Source organism: Pinus tabuliformis, chromosome 6 (genome assembly GCF_031772625.1).
Source record: "Pinus tabuliformis cultivar Carrire ecotype Pingquan chromosome 6, CPIR1, whole genome shotgun sequence".
Lineage (NCBI taxonomy): Eukaryota > Viridiplantae > Streptophyta > Pinopsida > Pinales > Pinaceae > Pinus > Pinus tabuliformis.
In genome coordinates, this window is record NC_142292.1 from 337,285,547 (window position 1) to 337,306,250 (window position 20,704).

At 41.1% G+C, this 20,704-nt stretch overlaps 1 protein-coding gene across 8 annotated transcripts in view; it reads right to left on the reverse strand.

The window, feature by feature from the left end:
* EDD1 (glycine-tRNA ligase) overlaps positions 1–20,704 on the reverse strand; it is a 508,476-nt gene that overhangs the window by 231,761 nt on the left and 256,011 nt on the right. For all 8 annotated transcript variants that reach the window (XR_016256845.1, XM_089415669.1, XM_089415674.1 and 5 more), the window contains 2 exons: positions 19,338–19,427; positions 19,122–19,208 (listed from right to left, as the gene is read on the reverse strand). Coding sequence is in view for 7 of the 8 variants with exons in the window: in XM_089415669.1 (XP_089271795.1) it covers positions 19,122–19,208; positions 19,338–19,427 (177 nt within the window). In the remaining variant the exon portion in view is untranslated. The remainder of the gene's footprint in view (positions 1–19,121; positions 19,209–19,337; positions 19,428–20,704) is intronic.

Sequence of the window (20,704 nt, forward strand, 5' to 3'; positions counted from 1 at the left end):
AGGTCATATTGGGAGATCAGTTACTTACTTCTCAGTAACTGAGTTGCAGTGCAGCAGTGGGTAGCACGATGCAACATGATGAGAGGAGGTGCAGTGCAGATGCAACGTTGGGAGAAAGGACGGATGCAGAGGGAGCTGTCGTACAAATGAAATAGTGGCAGTGGCAGAGCCATGGGTAGCAGTATAGGATGCAGCAGTGCAGAGGATGATGGGAAGCAGGCCTAGCATCAACACAAGGACCGATGTCGAATGATCAAGGTGATACTCAGTGAGGAGTATTACTAGAGCACACTCCTCGCTAAGAGGGAGTGTTGATTTGGGGTAGCATCGGATGTGCTCTAGCCACGAAATTTGGTGGAGAGGTTGGGGCACCTGAGATCTCTAATACCTAGAAAGGGTTTGGGAAGATTCTAAACAATTCAAGAGATATTAAATTAATTAATATTTTTAATGGAGTCCCTAAGTCTAAACTTAGGGAAAATAAAATATTAATGGGAATTAATATGAAACTGTGTTAGAATGGTCCAAAAGACATGGATCAAGCTAGATCTAATCTTAGTCGTTGATTAGGGACTTAATCTCGTCATTGATATGTCAATAGGAAAAGTATAAGAGAAGGCTTGAGGGTCACTTGGAGAATACACCAGAGTGATCAGTCATTCTATCCTCTAGAGCGGGGTTTGCTAAGAGAGATAGAATTAGTGATCGGGAGATGCAGCTAAGGGGCATTTGAGTACAGAGAGACAAAGAGGCAAAGATAGTGCCAGGAGAGTAGTGCAGTAGTCGAGGAGAGTGACGCAGAGCCAGCGAGTGCTCACACAGGGCCACACAGAGGCAGCCGAGAGCTGCACAGAGCCTCAAAGAGGTCAGCGTAGCTAACACAGAGGGCCAGAGAGCTGACGCAGGGCCTCGTAAGGCTGACGCAAACCCATTCGGGGTGATGCAGGGCCAACGCTGGGCAGAGAGGGGCTGACGCAATCCAAACAGAGGCTGATGCTGGGGTTTCTTGGTCAAATTGGTGCTGAGGAGCTGCCGAAGGATTATCCAGGGTTTCAGTGAGGAGATTTGTCGGAAACTAAGAGGTATTACTGCCAAGGAAATTCTTTGTTGGGTAGGTCAGTTTCAGCACCCAGATTGTAGTCTGATATTGCTTAATAAGAAAACCCTCAGATAGCTACACCGGGTTTCCCACATTGGGTTTTTCTGGGGACATTAGTCCAAAAATAATAGTGTCATATGGTGTGATTGTTTATGTTTCCTTTAGTTGCTGATCTGTAATATGTTGAGCATGCACTAGTGTTTATTTTCAATATTTACATTGTAAATAACTTGTTAAGTAAAATAACAAGTAGGTAGGAATAAATTAGATAAAGTGCATGGAGGGTTTCTAACTAAGTAAACTTTGAAACTTCAACATAAAATACATTTTTGAATGCATAAATGGATTCCACGCCCTCAAAAACACCTGTAAAACTTGAATTCTAGAGATTAAACAACTTAAACTCAAGTTTTTAAAAATCTATACTTAATTTTGGTTAAAATTAATCAAAGAAAATGCCCTGAAAAAGGCTATTTCGTCTATTAGTTAGACTACACTTATAAATAATACCTAAGTTTCTCCCCCATTCACACGTTTAAATTATCCATTCTCTTTCTTCTAGAGCAAGCTGTTATATTATAAATTCAGCGAGCAAAGGAAGGAAGCAACTTCCTTCCAAAAAAATTAAAGAGAAAAATGCTTATATTAGACAAAAGAATACAAGTACATAGATAAAGGAGGAAGCAACAACCTCACTGCATCCAAAGCAGCAATAAGGTCAGACTGAGCCCGGGTAGATTAATCCTTAGAATTATTTTTCAGCAAATATCGCATTCAGCCAACAAAGGAACGAAGAAACTTAATGAAAAAAATAACTTCTTATATCATACAAAAACAAGCACACATATACAAAGAGGGAATTATCTACCTGACTGCAACCAAAGCTGCAATGAGGTCAGACAAAGCCCTGATAGCGTAATTCTTAGCATACTTTCACAGCAACTATCCGGGAATGCCAAACCAGAGAAGAGCAGATCTGCTGAGCTCAGAATGATAAAGAGGCAGATTTGATGCGCAGAGAGACAAAGGCACATTTCTAAGCAGGAATCACGGAGTTAGAACCACTCTGATACCATTGTTGGACAGAGGAATAACTCCACACATAATTTGCATTTTATGAAGTAATGATATGCATTAATACAAGAGAATGACCTTTGATTTCATCTTCTGAGACCCGAATGATGCTTCCTATCGCCCTATGACTATGTATAACTTTACAAGAATATTTACCTATGTTGCATGAGTTTCTGGTATGCCGGTACTTCGGGTACAGGGGAACAAGTATCCGACAAAGCTAGAAGCTTTGCCCAAATTTACGAGAAATGTCAAGTTGGGAGCAGCAATAATATAATATATTAAAATTTAATATATATTAAAAATGAAAGTAAAATAATTTATTTATTTCCATCCAAAACTTGCCAATCAAATTCCATCTTGCAAAGAAATATGTAAAAGATTGAACTTTGAAACACTGCCAAAAAAATCAAAATATTAATCCATCAACGATTTGCCAATCAAATTCCTTCCCAGCAAAGAAACATGTGGAACTCCCAAACCGGAAAAAACGTTGTTATTACTCTATTATTATGTGATTTCATGCAATGTTATATTATATTCAACTTCGAAATTCAAGTTTGGAAATTTATAAAATGAAATTAACACACACAGTACTCTTTCTCTTTTTGACCATCACTGTAATTCGTTGAATCTTATCATTAAAGCTTCAAGATAGGCTTCAAGAGAGTAGACTTATTTGCAATTGTTGAAATTCAAGATTTGCAACAGAAGCTGCCAAGGAATCACTGGAAACTGTCTATATTTTGTTGAAACCTTTGCTACATCTCCACGTATCTGTTGCTTTACAGAGTTCATGCAATCCAGCCCGCTGACCTGGCATGTATCACTTAGAAAATAAACAAATGGTACTTTCCCTGCTCAAAATAGGAACCTGAAACATCAAAATATGCTCAAAATAAGTACCCAAAACGTCAAAATATGTTGCAGTGAAGCTCCCAAAAAGCTCCACAGTACCAATTGAAGCTCCCGACAATTTTGGAGCGTTTCCTACCAGTTCCCAAGCTCCCAAGGGCAGGGGAGCATGGGGTACGTGCTCTCCAATGCCTAGGAGCAGTACCCGTGTAACTATGATAGTTACAGATTTTACCTCAATCCCTATGGATTAGGGATCTAAGTTTCTAACACTTGATCTCTATCAACAAGAGAGGTCCGGGATCCACTTGTAAGCAAAGATCCCTGTGTAGGGAAATTAAAGTATTGTTTTCTTACAAGGTCATAGGTTGGAATCTGGAGGGGCATGCGGTATGTATCAATGTTACATTTATCTTATCAGAAATTATTGGTTGGGGGTTCAAAATTTAAATTATCAGCAACAACAGGGAAAATAATGGAAATTATTTGGAAACACTAAAAAGAACAAAATATAATCATTTTTTCTTCAATTTGTTATCTTTTAAAGCAACATCAACATCAAACAAGCACATTGCTACATAAATATCAAAATGAAATTGATATATAAGATGTATAAAATGTCAAGTGAGTCATAAGATATGATAGAATGATACAAAAATCATATCAAAACAAAAATAAATGTATCTCATAAGATGAATCATGGCAATGAAAACAATGGATTTCCCCTTGTTTGCTTGACGGAAAATGGTCACAGCATGCTCAGTAATGTTATCAGAACTAGACCAAAAGATTGGTAGACGAAAAAATACATAAAGTATTCAAATTTTGACAAGAACATATAATTTATGTGCAGCCATATGAATCAAAATTATTATACACAAGTCCGCAGGGTCTTGGATAGACAGTGATCGGGTGCTCTGTTAAGGCACTCCTTGATGTGAAACCACCAGTTCAATTCCCTGCCCTATCGGGCTGATATTGAACATGATGAAGATGTAGTCCTGCCAAGCTTACAAAAAAAAATATCATACACAAATATGCAAAATTTCTCGTGTATATAGGAAGGATGCATATAACCAAAATGTCACCGAGTGCAATCCATCATTGAATCAAAGTAGTTCAAAAGAGAGGCTCTAAATGACCTCTCGAGTCCAAAGAAAATCATTCTACAACAAATAGTTACAAAAGATCAAAATTGTTGCATATATTGTGATCCTCGTCATCAAGAGCACCCTCTAAGCATTAAAATAAGATAGAAAAAGCTTAACATCCTAATCAATGATTTTTCTTAAGTGTATATTTTTACTAGGCTCATAGATGGAGGAGCTCAACAGTCAATGCCACCAACATTGAGGTACTTAGAGGACTTCATGACCTTGATTAAATGCCACTTCCATACACTCATCTATCACAGGGTCTAGTAGAAATGTTGCAATCTTGTCAATCCTGAAATCCTAAAAACTATTAAGTCTATTGCATTTTGAATGGGATCTAAAATTCTACCTTCTCCATATAAATTCCAATGAGGTTGAAATCCCTCTCAAACAACCTGCAACAATTAAAGATAATGCTAAAAATTAAGTAAAAGGTTGAATCATGAGATGAATCATGGAAAATAAAAACAATAGATTTCCCCTTGCCTGCTCAATGAAATAGTCACAATAACCTGATAACTCAATTCCTTAAGTCACTTTTAAAAAATTAGGGTTAAAGGAAAACAATTGGTTATAAATTGAAATTGATAGAGACAGGGCAATGATTTCAAAATTATCACGATAATTTCAGAAGGGAAAAATATCGTGATAATTATTGGCAATATTATCGTTGAGGTTGGTTTTGGCAATATTAACGCAATAATTCCAATAATATCACGATAAGTGCAAAAAGGTCTATGCTGATAAACATAGGGTGGAGAGACACTTTGAGGTAGGGGACATGGTCTTCTTACGCCTACAGCCATACAAGCAATCTAAGCTCAAGCAGAAAGGGGCAGAGAAGCTTCACCCACAGTTTTATGGGCCGTATAAGGTGATCCGAAAGGTAGGAGAGGTGGCCTACGAGTTAGAGCTACTTAAGGAGAGTCGGATTCACAACGTGTTCCATGTTTCATGCCTGAAAAAGGCATTGGGATAGTATATCACAGTAGCAGTTGAGTTGCCTCCCTTGGATGATGAGGGGCACTTGGTTTTGACACCAGAGATCATATTGGAGACCCAGGAGAAGAAGTTCAGGAACATGGTGATCTAGGAGTACCTGGTCAAATGGAAGGATTTGCCAGAAGAGGATGCCAAGTGGGAAAGTGAACAAATCTTGCAGCATCTAGTTTTGCAGTTATTTGGGGACAAGCAACATCCGGGAGGGGAGGACTATAATGTCCCTTCCTAATAATTTTCTCAAGGTGAGGAGAAAATCAATTTTGGCAATTTTGATATTTTTGGCTTTAGACAAATATGTGGGAGAACTTAGGAAATGAGGGTCGATGTGCTTTTAGTGGATTGTGAGGGCCACTCACCCACCCAAGAATACGCACCCCATGAAGGCAATTCGAATTTCCTAAGTGGGGATCGAAATATTTGATGGGACCAACGTGCGGCCAGAGGGAGCAAGCATAATTAGGATGAAGTGAGCAGCATTTGGGGCTTTGATCATTTGAATAATTTCATTGTTGCATTGGCTTTCTAGCTAAGCTACAAAGTGTTGTTCAGCGCATGAGCTTCCCAAGGAGTGAAGCTCATCCTTCTCTTCGGTGGACTTCGAGTGCCACCCTAAAAAGGCTTCCATTGCCCACGTTGAATTGTCATCTTGTGGAGGATCATTTCCAACAGTATAGTCAGTCATACACCCAGTTCGAACTGCATATTGGAGGGACAGTGTCATCCTCACTCAGGACTGTGCAGTCACTAGAGAGGGACTCTTGGTTGGAGGTTTAGCCGTAGGATTTGGGAGCTGGGTTGCAGAGAGATTGTTGGGAGCCTAATTTGGGGAGGTTTCCAGTCTTGTGGCAACAAGTTATAGCAGTTTCAGCTGCAGGAAGTGAGAACCAACGTTGGAGGAGGGCTAATCCCCAAGCAGTTGAAACTGGCAAGTCAAAACCAGGCAAAAACCTTTATGCATTTTTCTGGGTTTTTGGAGAGGAGTACATCCCCAAAGTTATAGAAATTTCTGGGTTGATTTGAGGGGGTAAATTAGAGCCGAAATTCAGCCAATGGAGCAGTTTTGAGGGAACGGCTCAGTGTTTTGGAGGCAGCAAAGATTGCAGCAGTTGGGCATTATTGTATCATCCACCTAAGGCTTGTAGCTTGCCTTGTGGAAGCCTAGGTGCACTCCTTCCATCTCATATTGTACTCCAGCAATTATAATTAATGAAAATTGGCCAATTTGGTGTTCCAGGCAAAATTTCTGTTTACATGTGTGTTTACTAAGTAAATTTTTGTGTTGTAATTGTTGCATGTCTTTGTTATCTCTATAAATTTCTACCTTCGAACATTACAGTGGTATCAGAGCATGTTCTTGGCTAGAGTGGGGAATAAGAGCGATTGATGCCACCAAGATACCAGGGACTGGTTTTCCAGAGAGGTCATGGTAGAGGCAAAGGCAGGGGTCGAGGTAGAGAAGAGGGGCCAGACCCATTTTCAAACACCGAAGTGGATAACATCTGAGGCTAGATGGAGAACCAAGGAGAGAATGAGCAGCCCAAACAGAGGAACACGGACCAGGTCTTAGAGGAGCTACTGAGGGCCAACCAACAGATGATGAGGCAAGGGCAGCTGATGATGGACATGATGCAGCAGGTGATTGGCCTGCAAATGGGTGGAAGGTCGAAGGGAGAACCTCAAGGTGAAGGGGGTTCCAGAGCGGGAGGATGCAGTCGTACCTATCAGCCTCCACACACCCCACAACATGGGCAAGCTGACTGCCCCACGATGCCTCATTTCATGGAGGAGGCTTAGCCAAAGAGAGTCGGACCCAGTTGCGAATTTGGTACATTCTGTGGCATCAAGCATTGATGAGTACGAGGGCCTGGATGGCTGGATCAAGAGGGTGATGTCTTTTGGAGAGTACATTCACCTCAAGGAGAGGCGCGCTACTGGGGATGGAGGCCACTATAGAGGAGGAGCATCAAACAAAGATGTGCAAAAGCTATCGGGGAAGATCACACCCCCAAATTTCGATAGGTTAGCAAAGAGCTCAGCTAGGGCATTGATCTAGAAACTTGATACATACTTTCACCTGAATCCCATGAGGGTAGTTAAGGCCATACACTTTGCCACCCTTCACTTGGAGGGTGATTCCCAGGGGTGGTGGTATCATAGGTTGATCATGTTGGGGCACCTTCACATCACCACTTATATGGAGTTCACCAGGAGATTGTTGGAGAGGTTTGAAAGGAAGGACCTGGAGCTACACTTCAAGGAGCTTGGCCCACTTGAGATAGACTGGAGTCTGGTAGCACAGAGGTCTACATAACATTGTTATAGAGACTTGCAATGATGGTGACAGATATTTCGAAGGCACGGCTAATCATGTTGTTTGTGGAGGGGCTTGCTGAGCCTCTGCGTGGCTGGGTGAGAGCTTACAAGCCTGCATCACTACAGGATGCCATTTCTAGGACCCGAGACATGATTGACGCAGTGCCCAAGAACCAGGCTTTTGTCCCCACAAGACCCACAGCTCCATCGGGGAACAGAGATGCGAGGCCACCACAGAGAGATGGAGGATGTAGCCAGCTGGACGATGACAACTAGAGAGACCTTAAGAGGAGGAGGTTGTGCTTCAAATGCCAGGAGCCCTGGGCACAAGTGTACCAAGAGAAAAGACCACTGCATCGAGGTGTTCTCGGATAGTGAGCCTGGGGAGGAGGAGGCCGAGGCAGGAGAGGAGCTGGGAGATGAGGGAGGGCCACCACCACCACCACCTAGAGGAGGGTCGTTTGCCCCAATCGGGGGAGTCCTCGATTCACTTCGAGGTGTGACGAAGTATTTGACACTCCGGATCAGAGAGACTGTATAGGGGTAGCGTGTGTCAATCCTGGTTGACAGTGGGGCCACCCACAATTTTATTGACGCCCAGATGGTGGAGCGTAGGGGCATCCAGATAGCTACATTTGAGGGCTTCTCAGTTTCAATACCCGGAGAGCGAACTATGCAGTGTACCAACTATGTGCCCAGGTTAACCCTGAAGATGGGGAACTACTCACTCACTAACCATTTCTTTGTGGTTGATGTCCCGAACACCAATGTGGCGTTGGGTGTCCAATGGTTGCATGTGTTGGGGAAGGTCACGACTGATTCGCAGAAACTCGAGATGGAGTTCCAGGGTCTGGATGGGAATTCGGTAATACTGAGGGCTCTTATTCCCCCTCAGACAATTTCAGCCCATCGGATGTAGGATGATTTGCGCCATGGAGATGTGGAGTGGGCCGTTGAGTTATGGATTTCGGAGTTGGGGACAAAGACACAAGTCATACATCCAGATATACTAGCCTTGTTGGAGAAGCACCAGGGGGTTTTTGGGGATGTCCCACCAGGTAGACTGCTAGACCGTGGATTTGAACACACCATTGAGATAGAGGAGGGGGTGAACGCAGTCATCACCATCCCTTATAGGCACCCGAAGGCCTATAAGGATGAGAGAGAGAGGACCATTCGGGAGTTGTTGAGGTTGGGGCACATCAGGCCTAGCTCGAGTCCATTTGCTTCTTCCATGGTGCTGGTGAAGAAGAAATATGGGACTTTGTGCATGTGCATAGGTTACCGAGCTCTTAATAAAAATACCTTGAAGAATAGGTACCCCATCCCACCCATAGATGAGCTGATGGACGAGCTTAGGGAGCTAAATACTTCTCTAAGATAGATCTGCGCTCAAGGTACCATCAGATTCGCATGAGGGAGCAGGATATTCCGAAGACTGCCTTTCGCTTCCATTACAGACAACTTTGAGTTCTTGGTGATGCCCTTTGGGCCAACCAATGCTCCAGCCACATTCCAGTCCTGTATGAATCACGTGTTCTGTAGACAGTTGAAACGTTTTGTTCTAGTTTTCTTTGACGACATACTCATTTACAGCAGAACATGGGAGGATCATCTTCAACATTTGGAGGTGCTTCACATACTTGAGAAGCAGCACTTGTATGCAAAGTTGTCCAAATGTGTGTTTGGACTAACAAAGATGTTTTACTTGGGGCATGTGATTGGGGAGGATGGAGTGAAGTTGCATTAGGAGAAGATTCGGGCAATTCTAGATTGGCCCACACCTAGGAACGTGACGGAGGTGAGGGGTTTCCTGGGCATTTGTTTGTACTACTGGAGATTTGTGAGAGCGTTCTCACAGCTTGCAGCACCCCTCACGGATTTGACGAAGAGGGGAGGTTTTGTGTGGACGTAAGTGGCAGAGGAGGCCTTCACGCGCGTCAAGAGTGTCATGAGCAGATGTCCGGTCTTAGCCTTGCCGGATTTCACACGACCATTTGTGTTGGAGTGCGATGCATCCAATGAATGGATTGGGGTTGTTTTGACATAGCGGGGGCCATCCTATTGCGTTTGAGAGCAGGAAATTGCAGCCTCACGAGCGGTTGTACTCTGTGTACAACAAGGAGATGTTGGCAGTGATCCATGCGCTGGCCAAATTCAGGTAGTATTTAGTGGGTAACCAATTCAAGGTGAAGACAGATCACAACAATCTTCACTTCCTCCTTGAGCAGTAGTCCTTAGAGGAGAGGCAACAAAAATGGTTGAGTAAGCTCCAGGTTTACGACTTTGAGATAGAGTATGTGAAGGGAAAACACAACATGATAGTTGATGCCCTCTCTAGGAGACCCACAACTCTATCTTCGATGGATGTCACACAGGATTGAAAGGCTCAAATATTGGTTGAGTACTCCAAGGATAGATAGGCCTACAACATTTTGGATCGCATGCACCGAGATGACCGCTTTTGGGTTATGGACAATGTGATCTACTACAAGGACCGGATTTATTTAGTGCCTGGATCTCCGCTGAAGGAGAGGATCATGAAGGCAGCCCATGATTCTCCACTAGCAGGGCAACCAGGTTTCCTCAAGTCATACCATACCGTTAGGAAGAGGTTCTCCCAGTAGGTTCTTAAAGGAGATGTGCTGAAACATGTGAGAGAGTGCATGGACTGCCAGAGGAACAAAGTGGAGCTAAGTCACCCGGTCGGTTTGCTATAGCCGCTCCCCATTTCAGAGAGGAAGTGGGAGAGCATATCCATGGATTTCATCACGGGACTTCTAGTAGCATAGGGGCGGGAATGCATCTATCTGGTGGTTGATAAACTGACCAAGTTCGCCCACTTCTTTGTTATCCCAAGTAGATCTTCAGCCTCCTAGGTGGCTGAGTTGTTCTTTCGAGAGGTTTTCCAATTGCATGGTCTCCCCAAGGCCATTATGAGTGACAGGGACAACAGGTTTATGGGGGTTGTTCCGGTTAGTGGGTACAGAACTTACACCCAACACTAGCTATCATCCCCAAACTGATGGGCAGACAGAGATTGTGAACAAGTGCCTGGAAGGGTACCTGCGCAACTACGTAACTAGACAGCAGAAAGCATGGTTCAAGTGGCTACACCTCGGGGATTTCTGCTACAACACTATGTATCACATGTCCATCAATATGACCCCTTTCCCAGCACTTTATGGGTATGATGCACTTTCTTTTTCTAACATGGTGTTTGGAGATAGCAGGGCCCCAAGGACAAAGGATTGGATTCAAGAGAGCCAGGAGATTCTCTAAGCTCTCAAGAACAACTTGCAAGTGGCCCAGAATCAGCAAAAGGTCTATGATGATAAACACAGGGTGGAGAGACACTTTGAGGTAGGGGACATGGTCTTCTTACGCCTACATTCATATTGGCAATCTATGCTCAAGCAAAAAGGGGCATAGAAGCTTCACCCACGGTTTTATGGACCGTATAAGGTGATCCGGATGGTGGGAGAGGTGGCCTACGAGTTAGAGCTACCTAAGGAGAGTCGGATTCACAATGTGTTCCATGTTTCATGCCTGAAAAAGGCATTGGGACAATATATCACAATAGCAGTTGAGTTGCCTCCCTTGGATGATGAGGGGCACTTGGTTTTCACACCAGAGATCATATTAGAGACACGGGAGAAGAAGTTGAGGAACAGGGTGATCCAGGAGTACCTGGTCAAGTGGAAGCATTTGCCAGAAGAGGATGCCACGTGGGAAATTGAACAAATCTTGCAGCATTCAATTTTGCAGTTGCTTGGGGACCAATGTTTTTAAAACCGGAACCGGTGACCGGACCGGTCCACCTAATGAAATGGTTTACCGACCGGAACCGGTCTAACCGGGACTGGTTTGGTCTAAACGAACCGGTTTTAAAAAAATACATTAAATAATTAATTTTTAATTTTTAATGAAACAAACTATTTTTATGATGTAAAACCATGATTCCAAGCCAATAGAGACAAAATATGCAAAGTTTGCTCATTTATATACCATGTAAATGTGAATATATCAAAATGGCACCGAGTGCAATATATATCATCGACAAAATAGCAAAATACATAAGAAATGAGGCTCTAAATGGACTATAAAGTCCAAAAACAATGTTGCAAGCTATGAGGCCATTGGCCTACTACAAGTCTTCGGTGTACACATGATCAATCATCAAGTTCATCACTACTACTAGACACAGGATCATCATCAGGAGCTACATAGACATCATCTGGTTCAAAGTCTGAGGATGCCTCAGCCTGATCTGCAACCTCAGTATCAATGCCACCAATGACAATAGAAGTGGACTTAATGGAAGAACGAGTTTGTCGACCTGCATGACTAGAGCCTTCCATTGGTTCTTTGCCTTTCCTTGATGTCGCTACTGATCCTGGTTCTGATGCCACCACATAATCTGCTTCATCCCCTGCTAAAGCCATGTCGATATCAAAATCAGCCTCAAACACAGGTTCTTCAGTCTCCTCCACCCATTCTGATGTTGGATCAATATCGTCCAACACAATGGGATCTAGATCAGGAGTTTTTCTCATCATTTGGAGCTCCGATTGCATTTATTGTTTACCCCCAAACCATGAAATCCTGAAAACCATTAAGTCTGCTGAATTTTGAGTGAAATCTAAAATTCTAATTTCTCCATATGAAATCCAATGAGGTCGAAACCACTCCCAAACATCCTGAGTCATTTCATGGTAATGTTAAAAATTTAAGTAAAAGGATGAAAATGAAAATTAAAGGAAATGTCACTTTTACTTTAAGAATTTAACATTACCATTAATTTCCAACATTGTTAGGGTTGAAACACCCTTAGTTTCCCCCCAAAACCCCTAAAACACAATAAAAAATATGCTTTTATAACTTTACAGTGGGCGGCTGGTTTTCACCGGTTAGGGCAAAAAAATGGCGAAATGGCCTTTCCAACCAGGTTTTTTGGCCAGTTTAGACCAGCGGCCTTGCTAACCGGCCGGTTAGATCGGTAACCGGTTTTTAAAAACGGTTTTGAAAACACTGTTGGGGACAAGCAACATCTGGGAGGGGAGGACTGTAATGTCCCTTCCTAAAAATTTTACAAAGGTGAGGAGAAAATCAATTTTGATATTTTTGGTTTTAGGCAAATATGTGGGAGAACTTAGGAAAAGGGGGTCGATGTGATTTTAGTGGATTGTGGGGGCCACTCACCCACCCAAAAATACACACCCCATGAAGGCCATTCGAATTTCCTTAGTGGGGATTGAAATATTTGATGGGACCCACGTGGGGCCCAAGGGAGCAAGCATAAATAGGATGAAGTGAGCAACATTTGTTGCTTTTGATCATTTGAAGAATTTCATTGTTGCTTTGGCTGTTTAGCTAAGCTACAAAGTGTTGTTCAACACAAAAGCTTCCCAAGGAGTGAAGCTCATCCCTCTCTTCGGTGGGCTTCAAGTGCCATCCTAGGAGGGCTTCCATTGCCCACATCGAATTGTCATCTTGTGGAGGAGCATTTGCAGTAGTATAGTTAGTCATACACCCAGTTCAAACTGCAGATTGGAGGGACTGCATCATCCTCACTAAGCACTACGCAGTTGCTAGAGAAGGACTCTTGGTTGGAGGTTTAGCCATAGGATTTGGGAGTTGGGTTGCAGAGAGATTGTTGGGACCCTGATTTGGGGAGGTTTCCATTCTTGTAGCTGCAAGCAGTGAGAACCAGCGTTGGAGGAGGGCTAATCCCCAAGGGGTCGAAATTGGCAAGTCGAAACCAGGCAAAACCCTTTCTAAGTTTTTCTGGGTTTTTTGAGAGGAGTACATCTCCAAAGTTACAAAAATTTATGGGTTGTTTTGAGGGGGTAAATCAAAGCCGAAAGTCAGCCAGCAGAGCAATTTTGAGGGAACAACACAGTGTTTTGGAGGCAGCAAAGGTTACAGCAGCTGGGCACTATTGTATCATCCACCTGAGGCTTGTAGTTTGCCTTGTGCAAGCCCAGGTGCACTCCTACGATCTAATATTGTACTCCAACAATTATAATTAATGAAAATTGGCCAATTTGGTGTTCCAGGCAAAATTTATGTTTACATGTGTGTTTACTGAGTAAATTTTTGTGTTGTAATTATTGCATGTCTTTGTTATCTCTATAAATTTCTACCTTGGAACATTACATAGAGACAAATCAGTTGTTACATCGAAGTGGATCTATAAGATCAAACATGTTGTTGATGGAAGTATAGACAAGTACAAAGCGAGATTCGTTGCAAGGGGTTTCTCTCAAAAGGTTTTGACTATGAAGAAACCTTTGCACCTACAGCAAGGTACACTACCATTAGATCATTGGTTTTATTGGCTGCTACAATGGGGCGGAATATCCATCAAATGGATGTTAAGACCGCATTTCTAAATGGGACCACTGATCAAGAAGTGTACATCAAACAACATGAGGGCTTTAAAGTAAATAGCTGGGCTCTCATGTTTGCGTACTCAAGAAGGCCCTATATGGTTTGAAGGAAGCACCTAGGGCGTGGTATGCGAGGATGGATGCATATCTACTTAGAATTGGGTTCGTGAAGAGTTCTGCAATCTATTAATCCGAATCTCTACATCAAGGTCATGAATAATGAGCCCATCATTATTCTGCTATATGTGGATGATCTATTCATCACAGGTATAGAGCAAAGAATTCAAGAATGCAAGAAGATGTTGCCAATGGAATTTGAAATGAAGGATCTAGGAAAGATGCATTATTACCTAGGCCTAGAAGTATGGCAGAGACCTGGGGAAATATATTTGGGGTAAGGAAAGTACATCATCAAGTTATTGCAAAAATTTGGGATGATGGATTCCAAGTCAATGGCTACTCCTATGATCACCAACCTCATTAAGTTGAGGAGCTCTGACTCTAATCTTGCGGATCCTACCTCATATCGACAGTTGGTGGGTTCCCTAATGTATCCGATAAATACTAGGCCAGATATATGTTTTGCAGTGAACATTCTTAGTCAGTGTCAATTGGAGCCTCATCATGATCATTAGATAGCTGCAAACATATATTGAGGTATCTTCGTGGCACTATACATCACTACCTAAAGTATGATAGTAAGGAATTCAAGCTAATTGGCTTCACAGAATCTAATTGGGGTGGCAGTGAGACTGATGGAAGGAGCACTACTGGAGGATGCTTTAGTCTGGGAGCTGCTATGATCTCATGGATGAGTAGGAAGCAAGATCCCGTTGCATTGAGTAGTGTCGAGGCAGAATATGTGGCTGCGTGTGAAGTAGGAAAAGAGGTTGTTTGGTTAAAGAATATTCTGACAGATTTGTTTGAGAAGCCTCTGGGTCCTACTGTGATTAATTGTGACAATCAAAGTTGTATCAAGCTATTTGGAGATCATGTGTTTCATTCGAGGACGAAACATATCAATAATAAGTTCCACTTTATTAGGAACTTGGTGTAGGATGGGATCGTGAAGTTAGAGTATGTCCCGACAGATGAACAAGTAGCAGACATTCTGACAAAGGCTCTTCCTAATAAGAAGTTCGAATATCTAAGGAACCTGCGAGGTTTGGTAGATATTGGTGATTGTATTAATGATAAGGAAATGGAAGAGATTTGTTGAGGCTTTGCGAGTGAAGCATTGCCTAGGGAGACATTAGGTCGCCACTCTGTGTTAATGTCTGAATCCTGAAGTTGAAAAGGTAGTGTTGGTTATTGAGCTCTGTTTTGGATACACACCTGTATGTTTGGGTTCGTGGTTAGCAAGTAAGCCTAATGGTACCTAGAGGGGCTAAAAGCTTGAGTCCACCTTAGTCCCACTTGGATAGATTTCATTGGTCAAGAACAGTGTTGTAGGAAACGTCCCCCCCACCCGCGGATCAAAACCCCAATCTACGATCCGTATGGATGCGTGGGGGAAGCGTCGTCCGAAACGCGTTTCGCACTGATAAACATGCTTCCTGGAAATTTCAGGTAGCGTTTGCCCAAAACACATTTCGGTTTTCCTGAACCGCGTTTCGGTTCTTTTCGAACCGCGTTTCAGTTTTTCTGAAATGCATTTCGAACGGCGCTTCAGTCATACGAAACGTCAAGCTTCAAAAAAATTATAAAAAAATGCAAAAAAAAAATTAAAAAAATATATATATATATATAGCAAAAAAAATATAAATATAGCAGATGCTCCCTCATGGTAATGTTAAATTCTTAAAGTAAAAGGATGAAAATGAAAAATAAAGGAGAATATCACTTTTACATTACCATGAAATGACTCAGGATGTTTGAGAGTGGTTCCAGCCTCATTGGACTTCATATGGAGAAAATAGAATTTCATATCCTATTCAAAATTCAACAGACTTAACAGTTTTCAAGAATTCAGGATCAATGGGATTGTGGCATTTCATTAGATTATATCAAGTATGAAGGTATGCGATTAGCATTTAATCAAGAGCATCAAGCCCTATATGTACCCTAGTGTTGGTGGTGTTAATTGTTGAACTCCTTTGTCACGCCCTTAGCAAAAAATTACCTTTCAGTCAAGCCAAAATCATCGATCAAGCATGTTAAGCTTTTCCTACCATATTTTAAGTCTTGGATTAGGTAGTTTGATCAAAATTGGGCAATGTTGACTAATATCCCTAGACAATCGAGGTAGAGGCAAAGGCTAGACAAGAGGAGAAGAATCTAGATTCTAGATAGTTGATGCATCTAAATGGTTGATGCTCAAATAATTAATCATTAATGTACAATGGATGCTATATCTATCTTGATTTATGTAAAAATATGCATGTTTCCTTAACTTCTACAACTAATTTGGTATTTTGGATGTTTTTTTTAATATAAATGCAAAAAATATAACAAAATAATAATAATAATAATAATAATTATTATTATTATTATATATATAGTAGACGCTTCCGAGACGCTTCACTTCCTAGATTTTTGGGAAATGACACTTCCGCATCCCCACTTCCAAACAACGTCCCTGTTTCGTCCCCGCTTTGTGTAACATTAGTCAGGAATCTAGTCCATGGCATTGTGGTGCCTAAAAGTTCTTCATGTTTTCATATAGTTTGAGATCTTCCATTGTATGTATACATTACGAATACCTCCCTAATTAATAGGGAGTGTTAGAAAATGTAACTATGTTCAATCTTCAATAATGTACTTGAATCATTATGTAATGTACTTGTCAAAAGAATAAAGAAAATAATTTTTATTATTGTAACAATGACTTATTAAAGCATGGGTTTCATGCTTGGGTCATCATTATATTAGTCAAAGTCCCCATTGTGGACTCCTAGGATTTATATTGAGTTTATAGAGTCATTGTACATTCAAAGAGACCCTTCTTGGGCTTTTGAATTATGTAAAAAGGTTTTGTATCAAGTCAAATATGAATTATGTACCCTCCACATCATGTTGGCCTAAAAGAGATCAAGTCGACCTAGGGATCCTCATTCAACCCACAAGAAGCCTGTATATAGAAGGAGGTCGAAGTCATTTGAAGCATTCACTCTCAAGCAAGTTCGAAATCTCAAGAAGAGCTGGAGAAGTGTGAATTTTGTTGTCGCAAGGTTGAAAGAAGTGTGAGTTTGGGGAAGTCTATAGAGAGTAAGAAAATCGAGATTTTGGTTCCTCTCTCTCTCTATTTCAAGGTATGGGTTCGGAGATTGAAGTCTCCTAAGATTTTGATGTTGTCGAAAGTTGCATGTTGTCAGAAGTTGTTGCCTAGTCGAAGTTGCTGGAAAGGGTCGAACAACTGAGAGGCTGACATGGTGTGGAGGGAAAGTCTAGTCTTGGTCTAAGGTAAAGAGTCTCAAAGAATACTATTAAAAGGAAGAATTATCTTGACTAGGTTTTCCCCTCAAGGGGGGGTTTTGCCCTCGCATGTGCCTATATCTAGTGTCTCTTGTTTTGTGATTTTCATAGACACATAATATGGAATTTCTAAGTCTAACACGTTAGAAACCCTTCATGCACTTTACTGATTTATTCCTACCTACTTGTTCTGTTAATTAAGAAGTTATTTACCATGTAAATACTGGAAATAAACACAAGTACATGCTCAACACATTACAGATCATCAACTGAAGGAAACAAAAACAAGCACACAAGTGACATCATTATTTTTAGACTAATGTCCCCGGAAAAACCCAATGCAGGAAAACCGATGCAGCTATCTAAGGTTTTGATTTATTAAGCAGTTTTAGAATACAATCTAGGTGCCAAATCCGGCTTACCCAATAGAGAAAAATCTCGGCAGTAGCACCTCTCTACTCGGAAGCAGATATTCCGGCTGAAACCTCGGATAAACACTCCGACAGCTCCACAGCTCCAATCTACCCCACGAAACCCCAGCGTCGACCTCTAGGGACTGCGTCAACCTCGCTCTAGCCCAACATTAGCCAAGCGTCACTCTGGCTTGGCCTACATCAAACTCTGGAGGCACTGTGTCAATCCTCTGGCCCTCTTCGTCACCCACGCTAGCCTTCTAAGACACTGCGCAGCTCCTGGCTGCCTCTGCGTGAGCCCTGGCTGCCTCTGCGTGAACCCTTGGCTGCTTCTGCGTCCCTCTCTCCTGCTACTGCTCTAATCCTCCCGTTACTATCTTTGCCTCTCTGCTTCCGTATTCACTGCCCCTCAACTATAACTCTGATCACTCTCTCAACTTTCTCAGCAAACCTAGCCCCAAAAAGTCGAAATCTTGATCTCTTGGTATATTCTCTAACTGACGCTCAAGCCTCCTCTTATACTTTTCTCATTGACAAATCAACGGCCGAGATTAAGTCCCTAATCAATGGCTAAGATTAGATCTGGCTTGATCCATTTCTTTTGGACCATTCTAACATAGTTTTATATTAATTCACATTAATATTTTATTTTCCCTAAGTTTAGACTTAGGGTCTCCATTAAAAATATTAATTATTTTAATATCTCCCAAACTGTTTAGAATCTGCCCAAACCCTTTCTGGGTATTGGAGATCTCATGTGCCTTAGCCTCTCCATCAATTTTCGTGGCTAGAGCACATCCGATGCTACCCCCAATCAACACATGTGCCTATATCTAGTGTCTCTTGTTTTGTGATCTTCATACACACATAATCTGGTAATTGCTTGATGAAAAAGAAGATAATAAATAAGTAAAAAAAACGGACACTCTCACAAGTAATTATCAAGAAAGGAGAATCAAACTCTAATATAATATCTTTGATTTTCCAACATTTTAACCCCCCACCTGAAATTTATATAGTATAAACATTTTGCTTTATACTGGCTGCAGTAATAATGCATATATAATCTAACATATGGGATACAAACATACCACATTGAACAACACAACAGAAAAAAATCAAAAGAAAAATGATTCCGAAGATAAAAAATTGATTTATGACACATTCTGTGTGACTATCTAAAACAACCTTTTTAGTGTTCTACTCGGCTTACATCCAAAGCTAGAAGAATAGGCTTTATCTCACTGATAACACATTCAACTAGAAAATTACACTGGAGAGAATGAGTTATCTAGTATTTTCCGGATTAAGCAAATTCCTTTTAAGATGACAAAAGCATGGAAAGAAACCACGAAGCATATAAAACAATATAAAAATAAAGAAAAATCAGACTAGAATATCCTACCGTAATTAAAACCTCTGAAGGAATTTCTAAGAATGAATTTTCAAAACTTCCGAGTATTGGCACTGGGGCCTCCACCAAATTGGCAACCTGAATTAACGTATTCAAACCCATGTTAAAAGCTTGACAACAGAAACCATTTGATAGAAGCTACATAATTAAGAAGGGGAAAATTTAGCAAATATCAATTTAATAAAGCAACATCCTGGATAATGCTACCTCTTCAAGCAAGGAAGCTTCAACTTTTACTTTTCCACCAATAGTATGTGCCAGAGAATTAGATGCCTCTAAAATGATCCTTTTTCGCTCCTGTTTGAATCAGAAAACAGAACTTAGCAGAATGTAACCATTACCTCCTTAGCAAAGTACAATTGATATGATACCCCCAGCCAATATAAGGGACTACTGGTATACATAAATCGGAATTGAGCCAACATAAGGAATGAATACAAAACTAGTATACAAAGCAGACTATTACAGTCAGTCACATACAGGTGCATATGATTATTTGATATTGTTAACTTTTTGGGGTTATTAAGAGATATCCTCCAATTCCTTAGGAGTTGGATGATTCAACATCACTCTTATACATGCTTATTGGGTGTCTATGGTAATATTTTTGATATACTATAACACTAAAGTAATACCATGCTGCAAGCTTGAAATGCTTTATGCTATCTGCAATTTTATGTCCACCAATAAGCTCCCAACTGTCATTGGCATCATATACACTATATCATAATTGTGTACTTTCAAATATTATTCGGTTATTTTTATCATTGCATCTATTGGGTCATTACATGGCTTTATTGCCTAGATAATTGAATTCTACGGCTTCCAATGTTCTTTGTATTAGTTCTCATGACAATTTTAACACTTTAAACTGTACAGAGCAAGTATACCATCCCTTTTCATATTGAGCACATTATGCTACTTATTTACTTTATTGCCAGTTTAGGGAGAAGATGCCCTACGCACTCATTTGACTATTCCCGACTTCTGTTTTTACAAATCTCAAGAGGCTATTTTGGAGATTAGTGGAATTTATATAATTTCTTTCATTCTTATTGGAGGAACAAACGCTGAGGTCCAATGTTAATATATGAGTCGTTAAGGTAAGGTCAGTCTACCAATGCAACCACTTCATTATTGTCAGCATACAATGCCCTCTTCCTCTGTATTTGATCACCGTTTGGAACAGGAGAACATTCAAAAGAGAGTGCTTGTAAGCTGCAACTTCTGTCAGTTCCAAATAAAGCCAAAATCTGGGTACACTTACATGAAATATATCTACCAGGCGGTGTGTAAAGAGAAATGTTCTATTTCAACACTTGTCCATCCACTACCATAAAAACTCACTTCAGCCACTCCTAATCCTTGTTTTTATGTCATCAACTGAATTATTCTTGGATAGTTTCTCCAATATAAGCTTTTATCTGAAAGTTTAATCAGAAACAAATTGTATATACCCTTCCACTTTTTGCATTGTCGTTGATAAATAATTTCTTGCAAATATGAAATGTATTTTTCAAAAAAAATGTCCCCATTAGGATGCTCTTCATCAACGATTCTGACTATTTTGATGG